Source organism: Scyliorhinus canicula, chromosome 14, assembly GCF_902713615.1.
Source record: "Scyliorhinus canicula chromosome 14, sScyCan1.1, whole genome shotgun sequence".
NCBI lineage: Eukaryota > Metazoa > Chordata > Chondrichthyes > Carcharhiniformes > Scyliorhinidae > Scyliorhinus > Scyliorhinus canicula.
The window spans coordinates 150,708,217-150,729,098 of NC_052159.1; the positions used below are offsets into that span (position 1 = coordinate 150,708,217).

The window sequence follows — 20,882 nt, forward strand, 5'->3', positions numbered from 1 at the left end:
ACCACTGTAATATTATTGGTCCTGATATCAGTGGTTCCCATGATGTCATTGGTTCCAGTGATGTCATTGGTCCCAGTGATGTCATTGGTCCCAGTGATGTAATTGGCCCCTGTGTTATTATTGCTTCCCGTGATGCTATTGGTCCCAGTGATGTCATTGACCACAGTGATATTATTGGTCCTGATATCATTGATTCCCATGATGTCATTGGTCTGGTGATGTAATTGGTCCCTGGGATATTATTGGTTCCTGTGATGCTATTGGTCCCAATGATGTCATGAGTTCCAGTGGCACATTGAGTTCCAGTGACGTCATCAGTCTGTGAGACATCAGGACCTGGCTGAGGATGGGGTGGGGTGGGGGTGGGGAGGACATCACTGGAATTTCCATCAGATGTGAACAATATAACGAGGATTCAGGGGCAAAAAGATGCCGATGCGGGATTTTTTTTGGGTTGCTTTCAAATGTTATTTTTCTCGCTTTCAAATGTTATTTTTCTCTTTGCATTGTTTAACCGAGTTGAGTTTAAATGTGTGTGTTGAACATTTCAGAATGTATTGGCTGAGTAAGACTAGAAATTCCATGCAAATGTTGTGTTTCATTAAAGTTAACTGTGTGGCATTAGTGACATGTGGCATTATAGTAACTGCAAAAGGAAATAATGAGCACACTTTGGAGAGAAATAGTTTGTTCATAACAGTGCACTAAGTGCAAGGGATTGCACTTCATGAGTGAGTGAGTAAGATCGACCTTGACGTGCCATTTATTTCTGTTTAAACCACTGTTCCCCAATTTGTGTCCTGTCCATAAAATATGTTTCAATTTTTTTTGACAGCTTAAGTGAGCCTTCCATCATTTTCCAGCACTAACATAATTGTGAGAGCTTGAAGAGTGAGGCTTAGAAACACTGGGTGATGCTGGTGAAACGAGGAGAGAGTGTGCTCCTTAAAATTCCCAAAGAAAATAAGACTTTTCATGAAAATGTATTTAAATATTCAGAGACCGTAACGTGGTTTATGTAAAATGAAGACCACCCCATCATGAACATTGGGGGTGGGAGGGCAATAATGATTGGGTTCAGTGCTGGGACAAACGGCAGAGTGTGAGATGTGCATCAAGTGACGGGGAAGGGCTTTCTTCAGATTATTTCCTCTAACCAAGGGTTGGATGCAATGCTGTGCCAATCACATCCACATAAGAACGCAGCAAATAGGAGGAGGTCACCCAGTCAGTAAGTTCATGGCTGATCTAAGGTGCCCTTAGCTCCATTTTCCTGCCTGTCCCCCATAACCCTTAATTCCCTTGTGGATCAAAAAACTCTGCCTTGAATATATTTAGTGAACCAGGCTTGCTGGTCGAGGGAATTGCAAACAATAAAATCCCTTTGTGGGAAGAAATTCCTCCTCATATACTAACTATGCAAGGCAATGGTCAGACCACACCTGGAGTATTGCGCACAGTTTTGGTCCCCTTATTTAGGGAAAGATGTAGTGGCGTTGGAAGTAGTTAAGAGGAGGTTCACTGGACTGATTCCAGAGATGAGGGTTTGTTGTATGAGGTGGGATTGAATGGTTTAGAGTAGAACCATACTCTCTTTTTAGAAGAAAGAGTTTAAAAAAATGAGGAGATCTAATTGAGGTGTACAAGGTGCTAACAGGTATGGATAAATTAGACATGGAGCTGATGCATCCTCTTGTGGGGCATTCTAAAATGAGAGGTCATAATCTTAGAGTAAGAGGTAGCAAATTTAAGACAGATTTGAGGAGAAACTCTGGGCGGGATTCTCCAATCCTGTGGCAGAGTGTCCACGCCATCGTAAACGCTTTTGCGTTTTACGATGCCATGAACGGGCCGCTCCCACGACTAATTCTGGCCCCTCCAGAGGGCCAACATGGCGCTGGAGCAGTTAGCGCCGCTCCAGCTGCAGATCCCGGCGGGAACTGTGCGCTGCGGGATCTGCGCATGCGCAGTTACGCCGGTGTCAAGGAGGACATGCGCAGTGGCACCGGCACCAATGCATGCATGCGCAGTGGCCTCCTTCAACGCGCCGGCCCCGACGCAACATGGCACAAGACTACAGTGGCTGGTGCGTAGGAAAGGAGGCCACCAGCCACAGAGGCCAGCCCGCCGATCGGTGGGCCCTGATCACGGGCCAGGCCACATCGGAGGCCGCCCAGAGTCGAACCCCCTCCAAAGGCCGCCACCCAACCCTTACACACCGAGGTCCCGCCGGCGCAGAGCAGGTTAGAATGGCGGCGGTGAGACTCGGCTCTTTTATTACGGCCACTCAGCCCACTCGGGCTGGAGAACCAGTGGGCCGGCCGCCTAGAGCGGCCAGCGACCGGCGCCACACCAACCACGCCGGCGCCAATTCGCGTGCCAGCATCGGGGTGGCGTGGCGCGATTCGCACGGCCCGCCGGCGATTCTCTGACCCGGCGCAGGGTTGTGAATCTGTGGAATTAGCTACCCCAGAGTGCGGTGGATGCAGATTCAGTGAGTAAATTTAAGGAGTAGTTAGATAGATTTTAAATTGGTAATGGGTTGAAGGGTTATGGAGAACGGATAGGATGGTGGAGCTGAGGCCAGGATGGGATCAGCCATGATCACATTGAGCGTGTTAGGCTCGGGAGGCTAAATTGCCGACTCCCGCTCCTTGGTCATCTGTTCTAGGGAGGAGATGCTCTGGCTGATTTCACAATCCAGCTCTTGGTCTGTAACATTGCAGGTAACAGATGAGGAACATATCAGCCATGATAGAATGGCGAGCAGACTCAGTGAGCCGAAGAACACAGTTCTGCTTCTATATCTTATGAGCTTATGAACTCATCTCCATCTTAAATGGGAAACCCCTTATTTTGAAAGTTGTTCTACGTTCCCTCACAAGGGAAGACATCCTTTCAGCATCTACCTTGTCAAGTACCCTCAGAATCTTATGTGTTTCAATAAGATCACCTCTCATTCTTCTAAACTCCAATGAGAATAGATCCAAGTTGCTGAAACTTCCCTCACGTGGAATAGCCAGATTGTGATGAGTTTTGATTGGTAATTATGGGATAATACATGTTAAGCATTCTGGATATTCTGAGATGAATGGCCACAAGTTTGCATCATCAGGAGATTGCCACGGAAATGTCACACATCTTGCTGATGTCCGCCTTCACAGCCATTTACTTCTTGCTCTGGGATCATCTGCTTCTCTCATCGTTCCAGATGGAGTGTTTCACGCCGGCGTCAACTAGCATCTTGGCCCAGCGATTCCGTAGCCCACAGGGTGCCAGCACTGTGCCAGCCTGCTCCGTGCTGCTCCAGCTGCCGTACGTGGTCCTGCACTGCCGGCCGTGCATGCGCCCAGCGGGCGAAACGGGTCTGCGCTTGCGCACGGCGGCCGCTTCCCCGCCAGCTCTGCACAATATGGCGGAGCCACCCAGCATGCCGGTGCAGAAGGAGGTAGGCACCCCCCCCCCCCAGACCGCGTGCGATCGCGGGCCTGGCATTCGTGGAGGCCCGCCAGAGACTGACCCACCCCCTCCCTCCCACCAGGAGGGCCACTGCAGCCGCGATGCCAAGCTCAATTTGGGGGAAACCATACGTGAATCACGGCGGAAGGAATTCGGCCGGTCGGCTGCAGAGAATCGCCGCGGTGGCCTCTTTCAATGGCCCCGACTGGCGCCGATTCTCCAGTCGCCGGAGAATCGGGTCCCGGCGATGGACCTGATTGCAGGTCTGAGGGCCCATTCTCCGCCCGCATGCCGAGCGCCATTTTGGCGCGGAGTCTCGGAGAATCCCGGCCCACCAGGATATGCCCACTGGTCTAGACTATCAGCTGTTTAGAGGCATAAGTGAGAACTCAGGGCAGTGGGGGCATCAGTAAACCTTACCCACATTCAAAACTGGAGTGTACGGCTGGTACTGACTCAGTGGTCCTATCTCTGTCGCAGAGAATTTGGCTCCATTTTTAATAACATTTATTATCAATAACAATAAAACCACGCAATGAAAGTCCACTCCACATTCAGTAAAGTCTGGACCCAACCTGGATGAGTTTGATGCTGACACTGCTTCACATCAGAAATACTTTCCAATTTTAAAAATTGGCAGATGGAGTACAATGTGAGAAAATGTGAACTTTTCCACTTTGTCAGGAAGATTTCTGAAAGCAGTACGTCATTTGAATGGAGAGAGATTGCAAAACCCGGTGGTACAGAGGGATCTGGGTATCCCAGTTGCCACATGAATCACAAAATATTAGTATGCAGATGCAACAAGTGGGTAGGATGGCAAATGGAATGTTGGAAATGGACTGGAAAAGTTGAAAAGGTTTATTGCAGCTGGATAGAGCCTTGGTGAGACCACTCCTGGAATGCTGCATACAATTTTGGTCTCCTTATTTGAGGAAGGGTATATTTGCATCAGAAGCAGTTCTGATAAGGGTCACTTGACTGATTTATGAAATGGTAGAGGCTTATTCTCTGAAGGAAAGTTGAACAGGTGAAGCCTCCATGTGGAGTGAGGAAGAATGAGAGGTTATCTTATTGAAACATGTTGGGCGGGATTCTCCAACCCCCCGCCAGGTCGGAGAATCCCACCCCGATGCCGGCTGCTGTATTCTCCGGTGCTGTTTTTTGGGCGGGGGCGGGATTCCCGCCACGCCGGCCCCCCTGGCAATTCTCCGGGCCCCGATGGGCCGAGTAGCCATCCGTTTTTGGCCAGTCCCGCCGGCTTGGGTTACGCATGGTTCCACACGGCGGGACCTGGCAGGTGGGTCGGCTGGGGTGGTCCTCGGGGGGGGAGGGGGGGGGGGGCGCAGGGGAGATCCGAGCCTGGGAGGGCCCCCTTGGTGGTCTGGCCCGCGATCGGGGCCCACTGATCTGCGGGCGGGCCTGTACCATGGGGGCACTCCTTCCTTCTGCGCCAGCCCCTGTAGGGCTCCGCCATGGCTGGCGTGGTGCAGAGAAGCCCCCTCGCATGCAGCAAAACACGCCGGTGGTTCCGTGCATGCGCGAGATCGCGCCGGCCCTTTGGCGCATGCGCAAACTCGTGCGGTCCCTTCGCCGCCGGCTGGAGCGCCGCCAACCTCTCCGGCAGGTGAAAATTCCTCACCTTGGGGGCCCGTTATCGCCGGAGTCGTTGGCGCCGGTTTTCCCGCCAACGTGGGGACTTAGTCCCCGGAAAGGAGAACCTGGCCATAAGGTCCAAGGGAATTTGATACTAATATACCAAGATGATGTTTCCACTTGTGAGGGCAGACTAGAACTAGTGGGAAAAGTTTAAGAATAAGGGGCTGGATTCTCCGCAGCCCAATGCTGAAATCGCGTTTGGCGACGGGGCGGAGAATCCGTTTTGACGGCAATAATGGGAGCGGCGCAGGTTTTTGTATTCTCCGCACCCTGAAAAGTGGCGTACCCCTACGTGCAGATTAACCACGGCCTCAGGCCATTGCCTGAGGCCTGCCCACGCTGCTCCATCCCCGACCGGCCAAGATTCTGACAGCGTGGGTTACATGTGCTGACACCATCCGGAAGCCTCGCGTTGTGGCTGCAGACTCAGTCCAGCGCCGCCACAGTTGGTGGAGTGCCGATCGGTGGGCGGGGGGGTTTCATTCAGGGCTGGGGGCACTGTGGGCGGGCAGTCCAGGGCGCGCGAGCAGCGAAAGGGGGGCGGTATTTTGTGGTCCGGGTCAGCGAGCTGAGTCCGCCATGAAGCACGGTGCGGCCGTTGCAGGCCACCGTCGTGCGCATGCACGGCCACAGAACCGGAAGTGCGGGGACCCGTATCGGCAGGTAGAGTTCAACGCTGCCTCCCTGCTAGCCCCCAGCAATACGGGGAATCGGTGGTCATTTTGCGCCAGTTCTTCTGGCGTAAAAGTCCACCGTTCCCACGCCGGCGTGAGGACTTTGTCTCCAAAACGGAAAATCCAGCCCAAGGTGTCTCCCTTTTCAGATGGAGATAAGGAGATTTTTCTTTCCCTCAGGGGATTATTAGTCTGTGGATTTCTATTCCACGGAAAGCAGTGGAGGCTGGGTCATTGAATTTCTTCAAGGCTGAGTTCAACAGATTTTTTTTTTTTAATAAACAATTTTATTGAGGTAGTTTTTGGCTTTATAAACAGTTACAGACATCATCAGAAAGGAAGCAAAAAAGGCAAAAATGTGCAAACATCCACGTTCTTTCAATACTTCCACCGTAACATATTGCACAAGCCCGCTCCCCTCCCATCGGTACTACCCGCCATATTTTCCCTCCTACTCTACTCTAACCCCCCCCTGCTGACGCTCACTCTCCCGCAAAGAAGTCAATAAATGGTTGCCACCTCCGGGTGAACCCCTGCACAGAACCCCTCAAGGCGAACTTGATTTTTTCCATCCCCAGGAAACTCGACATGTCCGCTAGCCACCACTCCGTCTTCGGGGGCTTTGAGTCCCTCCACGCCAATAGTATTCGTCGCCGGGCTATCAGGGAAGCAAAGGCCAGCACATCGGCCTCTTTCTCCCCCTGGACGCCCGGGTCTTCCGAAACCCCAAAAATTGCCACCCCTGGGCTCATCACCACCCTTGTTTTTAGCACCTGGGACATGACCCCCGCAAATCCCTCCCAGTACCCCCTCAGCTCAGGGCATGCCCAAAACATGTGAACATGGTTCGCTGGTCCTCCCGCACACCTAGCGCATTTGTCCTCTATCCCGAAAAATTTGCTCATCCGAGCCACCGTCATATGGGCCCGGTGAACGACCTTAAATTGGATCAGCCCGAGCCTAGCACATGTCGCGGTCGAGTTTACCCTACTCAGGGCCTCTGCCCACAGCCCATCCTCCATTTCCCCGCCTAGCTCCTCCTCCCATTTAAGTTTCAGTTCCTCTGTCTGGGACCCTTCCTCCCTCATGAGCACCTTATAAATACCCGAGACTCTACCCTCCCCTTCATCCCTCCCAGAGACTATTCTGTCTAGGATCCCCATTGGCGGGAGGCGCGGGAAAGATGGGACCTGTCTACGAACAAAGTCCCGCAACTGTAGGTATCTAAAATCATTTCCCCTTACCACCCCAAATTTCTCCTCCAAGCTCCTCAAACTCGCGAAGCTCCCTTCCAGGAACATATCACCCACCCTTCCCGCCCCTGCTCGCCGCCATACTCGGAACCCCCCATCCATACTGCCGGGGGCAAACCGATGGTTGTCGCAGATTGGCGCCCAGACAGACGCCCCCATCTCCCCCACATGCCTCCTCCACTGGCCCCATATCCGCAGGGTCGCCACCACTACCGGGCTGGTGGTGTACTTGGCCGGCGGCAGCGGTAGAGGAGCCGTGACCAGGGCTTCCAAACTGGAGCCCCTGCACGAAGCCGCCTCCACCCGCTCCCAAATAGACCCCGTACCCACCATCCACTTCCTTATCATAGCGATGTTGGCCGCCCAGTAATAATTGACCAGACTCGGCAAAGCCAGCCCTCCCTCGCTGCGGTTCCTCTCCAACATCGCCTTCTTTACCCGCGGAGACTTTCCCGCCCAGACAAAGCTCATGATCAGCCCGTTAACTCTTTTGAAGAAGGACTGTGGGATAAAGATCGGGAGGCACTGAAAAATAAACAAAAATCGAGGGAGGATTGTCATCTTTACAGTCTGCACCCTCCCTGCCAGCGACAGCGGGAGTGCATCCCATCTCCGAAACTCTCCCTTCATTTGCTCCACCACCCTGGCCAAATTTAACTTATGCAGCCTGCCCCAGTCTCGTGCCACCTGGATTCCCAAATACCGGAAATTTTCCTCAACCAGCCTAAACGGTAGCCCTCTCAATCTATTCTCCTGGCCCCTTGCCTGGACCACAAACATTTCACTCTTGACCGTATTTAATTTGTATCCTGAGAACTGGCCGAACTCCCTCAGCATTCCCAGTATAGTTCCCATCCCGGCCACTGGGTCCGACACGTACAGGAGCAGGTCGTCTGCATAAAGAGAAACCCTGTGTTCAACCCCGCCCCTCACCATCCCCTTCCAACCCTCTGCGGCTCTCAGCGCCATCGCCAGCGGCTCTATGGCCAGCGCAAACAGCAGCGGGGAGAGCGGGCAGCCCTGCCTGGTCCCTCGGTACAACCTAAAGTACTCCGACACTTCTCTGTTAGTCCTGACGCTGGCCCTCGGGGCCTGATATAATAATTTGATCCAATCCACCAATCCCTCCCCGAACCCAAACCGTCCGAGCACCTCCCATAGATAGTCCCACTCTACCCGGTCAAAGGCCTTCTCGGCGTCCATTGCCACCACTACCTCCACATCTCTACCCGCCGGGGGCATCATTATCACGTTGAGCAATCTCCTCAGATTGGCCGCCAGCTGCCGACCTTTAACGAACCCAGTTTGATCCTCCCCAATCACCTCCGGTACACAGTCCTCCATTCTCCCCGCCAGTACCTTTGCCAGGAGCTTGGCGTCTACATTAATCAGGGAGATTGGCCTGTAGGACCCGCACACCTCCGGGTCTTTACCCCGCTTCAATATCAGAGATATGGTGGCTTGTGACATTGTCGGCGGCAGGGTCCCTCTGTCCCTTGCCTCATTGAAAACCCTCGCCAAGACCGGGCCCACCAGCTCAGAGAACTTCCTATAAAACTCTACTGGGTATCCATCCGGCCCCGGGGACTTCCCCGATTGCATGGCCTTTAGGCCCCCCAATACCTCCTCTACTCTAATCGGGGCGCCCAGCTCTTCCACTTGCCCCCCCCCAACTGTTGGGAATGTTAACCCGTCCAGAAACCTTTTCATCCCCTCCGGTTCTTCCGGCGGCTCCGAAGTATACAGCTTACGATAGAAGTCCCGGAATACCCTATTCAATTCTGCCGGATCCTCCACTTTGCGCCCCCCCTCGTCCCTCACTCTACCTATTTCCCTGGCCGCCTCCCTCCTCCTGAGTTGCTGCGCTAACAGCCTGCTAGCCTTTTCCCCATACTCGTACACCACTCCCCTCGCCTTCCTAAGCTGTTCCACGGCCCTGCTCGTGGATAGTGCCCCCAGTTCCGCCTGTAGCCTCCGCCTTTCCCTGAGTAAAACCTCCCCCGGGGACTCCGCGTGCTCTTCATCTATCCGGCCCATTTCCCTGACCAATCTATCCATCTCTGCCCGGTCTGCCTTGGCTTTGTGGGCCCCAATTGAAATCAGCTCCCCCCGAACTACTGCCTTTAGCGCCTCCCACACGGTCGCCGCTGAGACCTCCCCAGTGTCATTCACCTGCAGGTAATTTTTTATACATTTCCGAAGCCTCTCGCAGATCCCCTCCTCCGACAGCAGTCCCACATCTAGCCTCCATTGCGGGCGTTGATAACTCGCTCCCCCGAACTGCAGGTCCACCCAATGCGGGGCATGGTCTGAAATGGTAATTGCTGAGTATTCCGTGTTCTTTACCTCCCCCATACAGTCCCTGCTTATTACAAAGAAATCTATCCTGGAATATACTTTATGGACGTGCGAGTAAAACGAGTAGCCCCTTCCTGTTGGCTGTCCCTCTCTCCAGGGGTCCACTGCCCCCATTTGCCCCATAAACCCTTTCAGCTCCCTTGCCATTGCTGAGAGTCTACCCGTTCTGGGACCCGACCGATCCAAAGTCGGGTCAAGGACCATGTTAAAGTCCCCTCCCATTATTAGCTTGCGAGAATCCAAGTCCGGGATCTTCCCCAGCACTCTTTTAATAAAGTCCACATCATCCCAGTTCGGGGCATATATATTCACCAGCACCACCCTTCTCCCCTCCAGTCTGCCCCGTACCATCAGGTATCTGCCCCCCCTGTCTGCAGATATGCCCTCTGCCTCAAATTGCACGCGCTTGTTGATCATGATTGCCACCCCTCTGGACTTCGAGTCCAAGTCCGAATGGAAGACCTGGCTAATCCAGCCCTTCCTTAGCCTGGTCTGGTCTGACACTTTCAGATGTGTCTCCTGCAACATAATTACGTCCGCCCTCAGGGCCCGCAAGTGCGCGAACACCCGCGCCCTCTTAACCGGCCCATTCAGTCCCTTGACGTTCCAGGTGATCAGCCTGGTCGGGGGGCACATCCCACCCCCCCCACCCCGCCGGTCAGCCATAGCCTTTCTCGGGCCGGCCCCTGACCCATGCGTCGCGCCATTCCTGGCCCGCCCTTCGGCTGCCTCCACCCTCGACCTCCTTTCCAGTGCCTATTTCAAGTCCCTCTCCCGTCAGCAGAACAACCCCCCCCTCCCCTAACCCCATCCCCCGATACCCCCACCCCCGCCATCTACTGGCTGTTACTTCCCCCCCCATCTGACTTCCTTGACTAGCCAATCTGCTAGCCCGGTGACTCAACACTCCGGCGCCTTCCTGTCCCATTCCCCTTGTTTCCCCGCCCTCCTCCCCACCCACTGGGGCAAGCCAGTTCCAGTGTCTTCCACGAGCTGCACAAAGAGCCCAAACAGGAAAAAATAAAAATAAAAATATAAAAAAAAAAATAAAAAAAAACCCCCCTAAAAAGGGAAAAAAAACCACAGAAAAAAGAGAAAAAGCACATAAATGTCCATGAACAAAGGAGTGGTGTTGACCCTGGTGCGTGACCCATAACCGGGCTGGGAACAGCAGACCAAACTTCACGTGCTTCTTGAACAGCACCTCCTTGACATTCTTAAAGGCTGCTCGCCGCCGAGCCACCTCCTGGCTTAGATCCTGATAAATGCGGAGAACACTGTTGTTCCACGTGCTGCTCCTGGCGCTCTTTGCCCACTGCAGCACCCGCTCCTTGTCCACGAACCTGTGGAACCTAATCACCATCGGGCGGGGGGGTCCGCCCGGCCGCCCCTGCCTTGCCTGCACTCTGTGTGCCCCCTCCAGCTCCAACGGTCGTGGAAAGGCTTCGGCTCCCATCAGCTGCTTCAGCAGGTCTGCTACAAACGCTGCAGCATCAGCTCCCTCCGCCCCCTCCGGGAGGCCGACCATCCTCAGATTGTTCCTGCGGATTCTATTCTCCAGCTCCTCCACTCTGTCCAGCAGTCTTCTCTGCCGCTCTTTCAGGCCGTCCACTTCTACCGCTGCACCCGTTTGCGCATCCGCCTGCTCCTCCACCGCCTCTCCCAGCTCCTTAACTTTCACATCCTGGGCGTCCATCCTCTGGTTCAGCTGATCCACCGCTTTCTGGATTGGGTCCAAGCTGTCCCGCTTCAGCGCTTCAAAACTGGACTTCATTACCTGGAGCATGTTATCCAGCGCCAACTGGATTGCTGAGTCCGGGGTCCGTGTGTCCGCCATCTTAGGTCCCAGGTAATTTTCTTCAGGTCCTTGTCTCTGTCCCTTTTTCTCCTTCTTCTTCTGCCTTCTGGAATCCCGCTGTTCCATATGCCGCAGCCCGCTCCTCAGCGCCTTCGCTGCCGCTTTCCTTTGCCCAGCACCTTAAATTTTTACCCCCTCCTGGGCATCTGAAGTGGGTCCAAGCTGTCCCTCCTCAGCAACTCCAAACTTTTTTTTCTCTTTGTCCTGGAGGAAGGAAGGTCCGTGGGTCCGCCATCTTACCCTGCAGGTCAGCTTCCTCCTTGCCTCCGTCTCTCTCTCTTTCTTCCTCACCTGCTGGCCTCCCACACTTTCATTTTCTGCAGCCCGCTCTCCTCTTCTGTTCCCGGCAGCCTTTCTGCCGCCTCCGTGGTCCCGCTATCGCGGGGAAACAGCTGTTCAGTCCCGCCGGAGTGAGAGCCCACCGAATGTGCGGCTCACTCGGACATCGCCGCCACCGGAAGTCGAGTTCAACAGATTTTTGATAGACAAGGGAGCAAAGGGTTTTGGGGGGCAGACAGAAAAATGGAGTTGAGATGCGACCAGATTGACCACGATCTTATTGAACAGTGGTGCCGGCTGGAAGGGCTGTGTGGCTTACTCCTGATCCCAAGTCCTATGCTCTTACATCCCCAGATACCATTGAAGCAATAATTTTGTGGGCGGGACATCAGTGTGCTTGCTCACACTATCAACATGGTTTAGCAGTGAGGGAACACACCAGAATTATTGGATGGGATTCTGGAAACCAATTTTGGGCTGGAAACAGAAACAGGTCTGAGAACTGTGGGTGCTGTTTGATGATGGTGTGAAAGTGGGGAATGGGAACGGGACAAGTTAATCAAATGCATGTCGTGCTCTCTTGCAACGTCGTAATTTACTGTTGTTGATTGATTAAACACTTAAAGTTATCATAAGCCACATTAAAATTGCTTCTTTTGAATCCCTCATTTTTATTTTAATGGCGTTGTTAGCTCATTTAAAATTAATTGTTTAAGGTGAACGTTAAAATAATGAAGAGACAAACTTTGTGTCAGCCGTTAAGTACGTGATAACATCACTGACAGTAATTCCTGGATTGAAAAGACTCCAACAGTGTTTCTTGTTTGACCCTTACGTGAGGTGAAACTGTCAGGTATTGAAACTGTTTTCTGTTTTGCAGTGTTCATGTCTTCATCATCTCATAACTTGTACAGAGTCTCTACAGGTACCTGAAATACATTTGTAGCATGATTTGTTTTGATATGAGAAATATGAACTGAGCCCATCTCAAAGGCTTTGCGTCGCTTCATAAGCACCCAAAGAAGCCTCTTGCCATGTTAAAAAATCCTCCAAGTGCTGGTTTGGGTTAGAGAACATATTTCCTCATTTTAAAATGGTTTTGAATGCAGGTTTGTAAGTGATGATCCGGCACATTTACCTCTTCCCCAACCCTGCCCCATGTATTACAAATGCTCACTCTGTTCCCCGCTGTCTTCCTCAGTCGTTTAGTGTGATTTGTAAGACATCATTCTCAGTGCTCCATGGGATATACACTTTATTGCCCATTCTAGCTGCTTCTGTGTATGTTTGCCTGAAGAATTTTGAGTATCGGGGATAAATCTGGCTGGACGTGGTGATTGTTGTGTGCTTCGGTGGGGGTGTGATTGAAAAGTAGGTACTTGAACATGCTGACATGCATTGAGTTGCAAGACTGATAGTTGAATTCATCCAAATTGGGATCAATTATTTTTTTAGGGACAACAATTAAGGGGAATGGGCTGTGTTTTGAATGTGGCAGTGAGTGTCAGCAACAAACTCTACCGGGTGAGGTCCCGGCTTCAACAGATGCTGAGGACAGCATAACATTGTTTGGGTATAGTTTCCTCAGCAGTAACCCCCGAGGAGGAACCCCGACTGTATTCACTCTGATTGGTGTCAGCCATGGCTCTGTCAGAAGATTGTGGTTTAAGCCCCGCCCCATACTGCTGGAGCACAAAATCTGGGGTGACACACAGTGCCATCTTTCAGAAGAGTCATTAAAATTAGGCCTCAGGTGGGTAGAAAAGGTCTTCAGGCCAGATTTTGAAGCAGGTGGGGAGTTATCCCCAGTGTCCTGGCCAATGTTTACCATCTTGTCCTTGTCACATTGCTGTTTGTGGGAACCTGCTGGCTGCCAGCATTTCTCTGCTGCCTCCTTACATTTGAAAAAAGTGCTTCCTTGGCTTGTAAAGTGTTTTGGGCTGTGCTGAAGGCGTGAAAGGTGCGATATAAAAACTAGCTTTACTTTCTTTGAATGATCCCAGTTTTTGCACCAATTGTCCTTGTGGCCTCTGAGTGAGTCACCCTGCTTAATGGCAACAAATGATGAACTGTAATTGACTTTTTAATTTTGGCTTTGTGCCCGTAAATCAGTCTCACAACTGCCTCAGCTTATTTTACTGAGAAACCTGGCAGCAAGGAAAGAAAAGAACTGTTTACACCATCAGTATTGGCTAGGTTGCAACTCAGGTCCATCAGGTGAAAAGATACTGTGCTCACCCACTGATCTTTACTGATGCCTGGTGTATTTGCTGGCAGACGTTTTCTAACCAGTGTGAATGTTTTAGATTTTTCTTTTTGGTTGCTCCTTCCCACAGTAAAATTGACTAATTTTCTCCTGACTTCCTCAGAACCCATTTCTTTCGGATTGAAAATTGATTTACTGCGCCCCGAGGGAGCATTACCCGAGGACATCAGCATATGATTGCTGTGGTCATACTTTCATTCACATGTATGGCTTCTCTTCCTATCCTCGCTTATAGCTCCACAGAAATTGTGTTAAGTGCACATCGGGACAATCCTTTGAGTTTCAATCAAGATCGCTCAGGTTGAGTCCGAGGGTTAACGCTTATGGCTATGCAAATTGCTTTATTAGATGGACAATGTTAATTCACTCTCCCGGTGTCTATGCTGGGTTCTTGTTCGCCACAGGGAAGGACAATGACGTTTTCCCACAGGTGTGTCGCACCTGAATCCAGGGCAATTAAAGGAGAATGAATCTCTGAATCATTGGTTGGATCATTCATTGCAAAAGACATTGAGGATGACATTTGTATGGGGCCTTGTGGCATGTTTGAGCCCCATGCATCCCTTGAAACCTGGCTTGTAAAACCCAGGCAACTCGGTTTAATTTGGGATTATATATTTACTGCTTTGTTGTGTTTAAAGTGTACAGGACTAGAGGAGGATTGACAGCCCTCCAGGATAGTCCTAGAGTCCCCAGGAATTAAAGATTTATCTCCAGGGAACTGCTTTGAACAGCAAAATCAATGAGAGATTTAAAAAATCCTTTTATTTTCAGTTTTCTTTTACACTTTAGTTAAATAACATTGGAGATGGATTAAAGGCTGTTCGACTGGAAGGGTTTAGGGATAAGAGACCATATGGTGAAACCGCCAAAGATACATCCGACTAGATGGGGAGGCAGTGGCATAGTGGGATTGTCACTGGACTAGTAATCCAGAGACCCAGAGTACTCTGGGGTCCCAGGTTCAAATCCCACCACTGCAGATGCTGAAATTTGAATTCAAAAAGTCTAATGATGACCATGAAACCATTGTCGATTGTCGTAAAAACCTCTCTGGTTCACTAATGTCCTTTAGGGAAGTAAATCTGCCGTCCTTACCTTACATGTGACTCCAAATCCACAGCAATGTGGTCGACTGTTAACTGCCCCCTCAAGAGCAATTAGTGATGGACAATAAATGCTGGCACAGCCTGCGATACCCACGTCACATGAACAAATAAAAAAAAAATCCTCATGTGAAGGATTGGGAAATGCATGGTTCCTGTTAGGTTGCTGCATAAATGAATTAATCGTACACTGCATTCATGCTCCCCACTGTTGGAGGAAAGATAGATCTTGGCATTTGAGAGTATCTCAGACTTGAAAGTCCAAATTGACTCCAAAGCAAAAATGGTACGAGTCTCCTTTATCCTTTGCTATGTTGGTGTGCCAGGCTGCACCAATTCCTGGATCCTACGCTGTGACAAAATATTTGTTACATGACCTCCCTCTGACAGCAGGAGGAACCAAGAAGGTGTTGCCGTAATAATTTCACTGGGTTAGCCACCCAGAGACCCAGGCTAATGTTCTAGAGAGACTGGAGCAAATTCCACTACAGCAGCTGGTGGTATTTGAACTTAGTCAATAAAATCTGGCATGGAGATCTAGTCTAAATAACGGTGACCATGAAATAATCTTCAATTTCGTCTGGTTCACTAATGTAACCTTTCGGGAAGTAAATCTGCCATCATTACCTGTCCTGGCCGATGTGTGATTGCAGAGCCATAGCAACTTGTATTTTTCAACAAATTTTGAGTACCCAATTATTTTTTTTCCAATTAAGGGCCAATTTAGCATGGCCAATCCAGCAAAACTGCACATTTTTGGGTTGTGAGGGTGAGACCCACGCAGACAGGGGGAGAATGTGCAAACTCCACACGGACAGTGACCCGGGGCCGCGATTGAACACGGGTCCTCGGCGCCGTGAGGCAGCAGCGCTAACCACTGCGCCACCGTGCTGCCTCCAATGTGGTTGACTCTTAACTGTCTTCTGAAATGGCCGAACACACCATCCGGTTTGAAGCGCAATTATGGGTTGGCAACAGCCTTGCAATCCCCTGGAATGTGTATATATATATTTTAAAGACCCTTGTACTCGCTGTTGAGCAGCTGATTCTCTGGTCGAGGAATTATTTTATCATTTCATGGTGACGCCACGTGTGCCCTGTTTTTAAGGAAGTGAAGCGCCTGCAGTGAGATATGGAGAAATTGATGATCTCTGCTTGCATACCGTGCCTTAAAATGTAATGTCATCAAACCGTTTGACTCAAAATACAATGCCATGGGCTTTCCTTTCACTGAACCTTTCAGACTAAAAACATTTCCTGTGCATACTGTAGCACAGCCCCCTGCCTCTTCCAGCTATCACTGTGAGGTCTAGCAACCACAAATCAGCAATGCCAGTAAACATGAGGCTTTAGTTTGTTCACATTGTGTCAAGAAGCCACTGAATATTTCTTCCTTTACATGCAATGTTTTCAGAACCTGTTACTGGTCACTATTTCAGGGTTTAATCATGCGGAAATGCCTCTGAAGGACATAGAACAGTACAGCACAGAACAGGCCCTTCGGCCCTCGATGTTGTGCCGAGCCATGATCACCCTACTCAAACCCACATATCCATCCTATACCCGTAACCCAACAACCCTCCCTTAACCTTACTTTTATTAGGACACTACGGGCAATTTAGCATGGCCAATCCACCTAACCCGCACATCTTTGGACTGTGGGAGGAAACCGGAGCACCCGGAGGAAACCCACGCACACAGGGGGAGGACGTGCAGACTCCACACAGACAGTGACCCAGCCGGGAATCGAACCTGGGACCCTGGAGCTGTGAAGCATTTATGCTAACCACCATGCTACCCTGCTGCCCAACGCACAGGTTGTCGGCATTTTGGGGTACGAGCAACATTTGCCAAATCTTTGCTACTTCCTGGAGGAAGGAAATGCTCAGTTTCAGTTTCAGCGCAGTTGCATCGCATACGAGTAACTTAATGGCTTGAGCATGACTTACATGGCCATCTGTGTTTATCTGTGTTTATCTTGTATGATTGAACATAAATCGCTTATTGGTGCCCCAGACCGATATACATATCCAAGGTGCAGTCCTGCATGGATGCTGTCTTCATGCTGTCTCCTTCCAGACTCTCTTCTGCAGACAGTCGACTATCGTGTGACTCTCTACATCATACCGTGCCTGGTACTTATTAACCCCAACTTTGCCAAATAGACTTATTCTACAATAGGAACAGGAATAGGCTATTGAACAATGCCTTGTGCTTAAACGGCAGTTTTGACTGAATGAAATGTCCCAAGGTGAAAAATGTGCCACTAAGCCAGTTAAGGAGATGTAAAGATCGGTGACCAAAAGATTAATCGAAGAGGTAGGTTCAAAGGAATGTCTTCGAGGTTGAAAATGAAGCAGAGGAGTAGGACTTCGGCAACTGAAGGCCTCAGTACCAATGGCTGGGTGACTAACATTGGGGATGCTGGCCAGAATTATACAAGCATAGGTACCTCAGGCTGGAGGAGATTGCAGAGATAGGGAGGAGTGCAACCATGAAAGGATTTGAAAATAAGGATGAGGATTAAAATTGAGGTATTCTGCCTCTTGCACCTGATACAGCTGACCTTTATCTTAACTCCATTTACCCCACCATGGTTCCAGAACCCATAGTACCTACCCTTGTCGTAACAAAAATCTGTCCGTTTCAGTTTTGACATTCTCAATAGCAATCGCACACCCATACCCCTCCCCACCCCTCCCACCGGCTTCAACAGCCTTTCATAGATTTCCACTACCTTTTCTGTGAAAGAAGAATTAAAGCTTTGGGGGCGAGAGTCTGGGCAGCAGAATGGAAATAGAGCAGATGATTGATGCGAAGAGAAATATTGGCACAATTTGAGGGATCAAGTGCACGGTCTGCATCTGCATCTGTGCTGAAGCAGACTTTAATTTTATGTATGCTCTTAAAAACTGGATTGTCCCTTTAATTCACAGTCAGTGCAGCTGGTAACTCAGGCGATTTACAATCGTAATCTGTAAAACCCAACCGCAGTTCGCAAATCAGAACTATAAACGTGAAACCACCCACAGAGTATCTTTCTTTCACTGTCAAAAGTAGGGAACAAAAACAGGCATTTTGTGGTATTCATTTGATAGAGAAAACGGGTAAAGATGTGACATTAATCCACAAGGGCTTAAAGCACAATCCTTGCAGGTAGATGTGTCCAACGATGTGCAGATTAGGTGGATTGACCGTGCTAAATAATCTTGCCTCTTGGTGTCCAAAGGTGTGCAGGTTAGACGGGGTCACGGGGAAAGGGCGGGGATGTGGGCCGAGGTCGGGTGTTTTTTCGGGGTCGGTGCAGACTTGATGGGCCGAAAGGTCCCCTTCTGCACTGTAGGGATAGTATGATTCTGCGCGAATAGACACAGCCATTTCCCTTTCACTATCGTTCTCTCCTGTAAGGAGCTCAGCAGGTATTGGCTTCCTGTCTGCAGTCTATTCCCATGCGTCTTATAATCACTTTCATATTTCTTTATGAAAATTGCCGTGAGTGAGTAACTGCATTTATTTGTGATTGCAGCTTGGCAAAGTCTTTCATGTAGGCTGAGCAGAGGGCTAGCTGCATTAATAATCTTAATGGAATTCTTTTGACCTGCTGCTTGGAAGTATTTGAAATTCAGTTCCCAGATTTTTTTGATTTTGTTTAGCTGCTTTGAATGAGTTAACTCGTGAATTTGTTCCAGCTGAAGAAATGTTTTGCTTGAAACGCGAGTCTTTTATTTAAACTGCAAGATTAAAAGATGTGTTGAATAATGCGTTATTGCTCGACTCTGCAAATCCCAATAATGTATCATTCATTTAGTCCTTCATTCCTCCTCCCCACCTCTTTATTCCCATATATTATTGAACTGGAACGGTTTTTGAATTCAGTGATTTGCTTGAACGGATTTGCTAATTGCTGCTTATCAAAAATAACCATTTCCATCCCTCTTTCCTGCTCCGCCCACCCCTCCTCCCCACCTCAAAATAAATGAATGTGATTTCTGTGTTCCCAACATGCTGAATATCCCAGGATGTTTTATCCAGCACATCAACTGGGTGGCACAGTGGCTAGCACTGTTGCTTCAGGGCGCTAGGGAACCGGGTTCGGTTCCTGGCTTGGGTCACTGTCTGTGCGGAGTCTGCACGTTCTCCCCGCGTCTGCGGGGGTTTCCTCCGGCTGCTCCGGTTTCCTCCCACAGGTCCCAAAAGACGTGCTTGTTCGGTGAATTGGACATTCCGAATTCTCTCTCAGTGTACCCGAACAGGCGCCGGAATGTGGCGACTCGGGGATTTTCACAGTAACTTCATTGCAGTGTGAATGTAAGCCTACTTGTGACAATAATTAAGATTATTATTAACAGCTCTAGTTTGTGCAGCTGTCCAAGTCTATTCTCACCTTGTGTGCGCTCTGGCTTTAACCCTCTCTGAGTCAGTGCCCATGCCCTATCTGAATAAGTCTGAAATTAATTTGCGAGTGAATGTACAAAGTGAGACTCAAGCCACCTCTTCGTCCTCACCGTCAACTCCCACAACACATCTTGTGCGTTTTATCAACTTACTGAATTCAATGAGCCAGCACTGATGCCACAGAAACCTATTTGGACTTTATTGCTCCGACCTTTCCATTCTTGCACCCTTTTTAATGAGGGAATCTGGCAGTATAGCCGATCCAAGCTGCACTCTTCAATTGAGTAGAATTATCACCATGTCTCCTGACCACAATGTCAAACCAAAATTTGTGTATTTGCTAAAAAAACATCTAAAATGACAAGTAGACTTGGCCATTGTCGACAGGAAAACACACAGGTATTTGCTGCTGGCACAAGTGTTGAGCACATTTGAAGGCCAAATGACCGTCATGGTTTCCTGGCCATCATGAAAATTCAGCTTTTGCTGAACTTGCACGATTTTTGCCTGGGGTTCCAGCTCATGCCAATACAATCCAAGTCTGGGCCTGCAGGCGTTTGTCTTCCAATTGTCTGTATAGTATAGAGCGTGTTATGGGCCAGTGCTTAGAAACTCCAAAGTGTATTATGAAGCTCACCTGACCTATAACCTTTATGTTTAATTTGGCGAGAATGAGCACAAGAGCCTTCCCTTCCGGTGTGACTCATCAGCCTTCCTAGACACTTTAATCCAAACAAGGAATGTAGTTAACATATATAAAATGATTATCAAGAAATGGTTATCAATTACAAACATGAAAAACACACAAAAGCTGTAGGAATATAGGCATATAATTCTTAATGAATCCCCCTTAGCTGTTCCAAAATCCAATAAAACCAGAACCCCTTTCAAGGGCATGGCCCAGCACACTGTAATCTCACTTGAATGGGACTGAGATTCTGATCCAGCCTCCCACCAGCAGATTCAAAACTCCTTCCGGAAAGCAACCCTATCTTTAAAGTTACCAAGGCAGTTTGCCACACGAACAGCTTTAAAATGAAAACAGGAAAACTCCCTGCAGTTTAACACAGTGCTTTCCAACACTGCTTCTTTTTCTGCAGTCCAAACCAAAAATAAAACCAAACACTAAACCCCTTCTCACCTGACAGCCACAGCCCAGCTCCACCCACAAATGACATCACTGAAGCCGGGCTACAAGCCATGTGGTCAAACAAACCCGTTCTTAAAGGGACACTCACGTGGCAAGAGTCACTTGATTTCTGTGCAATAGGGTGGGATTCTCCCATCCCGTGGCAAAGTGTCCACGCCGTCGGAAACGGCCACTCCCACAACTAATTCTGGCCCCTTCAACGTGCCGGCCCCGACACAACATGGCGCCCGACTACAGGGGCCGGTGCGTAGGAAAGGAGGCCCCCAGCCACAGAGGCCGTCCCGCTGAGCGGTGAGCTCCATCCAGGCCACAGCGGGCTCCCCCCCCTCCAAGGTTGGAGCCCCCCTTCCCCCCCAAAGGCTGCCACACGACCGTTACACGCCAAGGTCCCGCCGGCTCAGAGCAGTTTAGAACGGCGCCGGCTG

At 50.1% G+C, this 20,882-nt stretch overlaps 1 protein-coding gene across 13 annotated transcripts in view; it reads left to right on the plus strand.

The window, feature by feature from the left end:
* LOC119977407 (protocadherin-9) overlaps positions 1–20,882 on the plus strand; it is an 809,945-nt gene that overhangs the window by 479,685 nt on the left and 309,378 nt on the right. For 4 of the 13 annotated variants that reach the window (XM_038818265.1, XM_038818269.1, XM_038818268.1 and 1 more), the window contains one exon: positions 12,421–12,465. The exons of the other annotated variants lie outside the window; for them this stretch is intronic. In XM_038818265.1, coding sequence (XP_038674193.1) covers positions 12,421–12,465 — 45 coding nt within the window. The remainder of the gene's footprint in view (positions 1–12,420; positions 12,466–20,882) is intronic. 13 annotated transcript variants of the gene reach the window in all.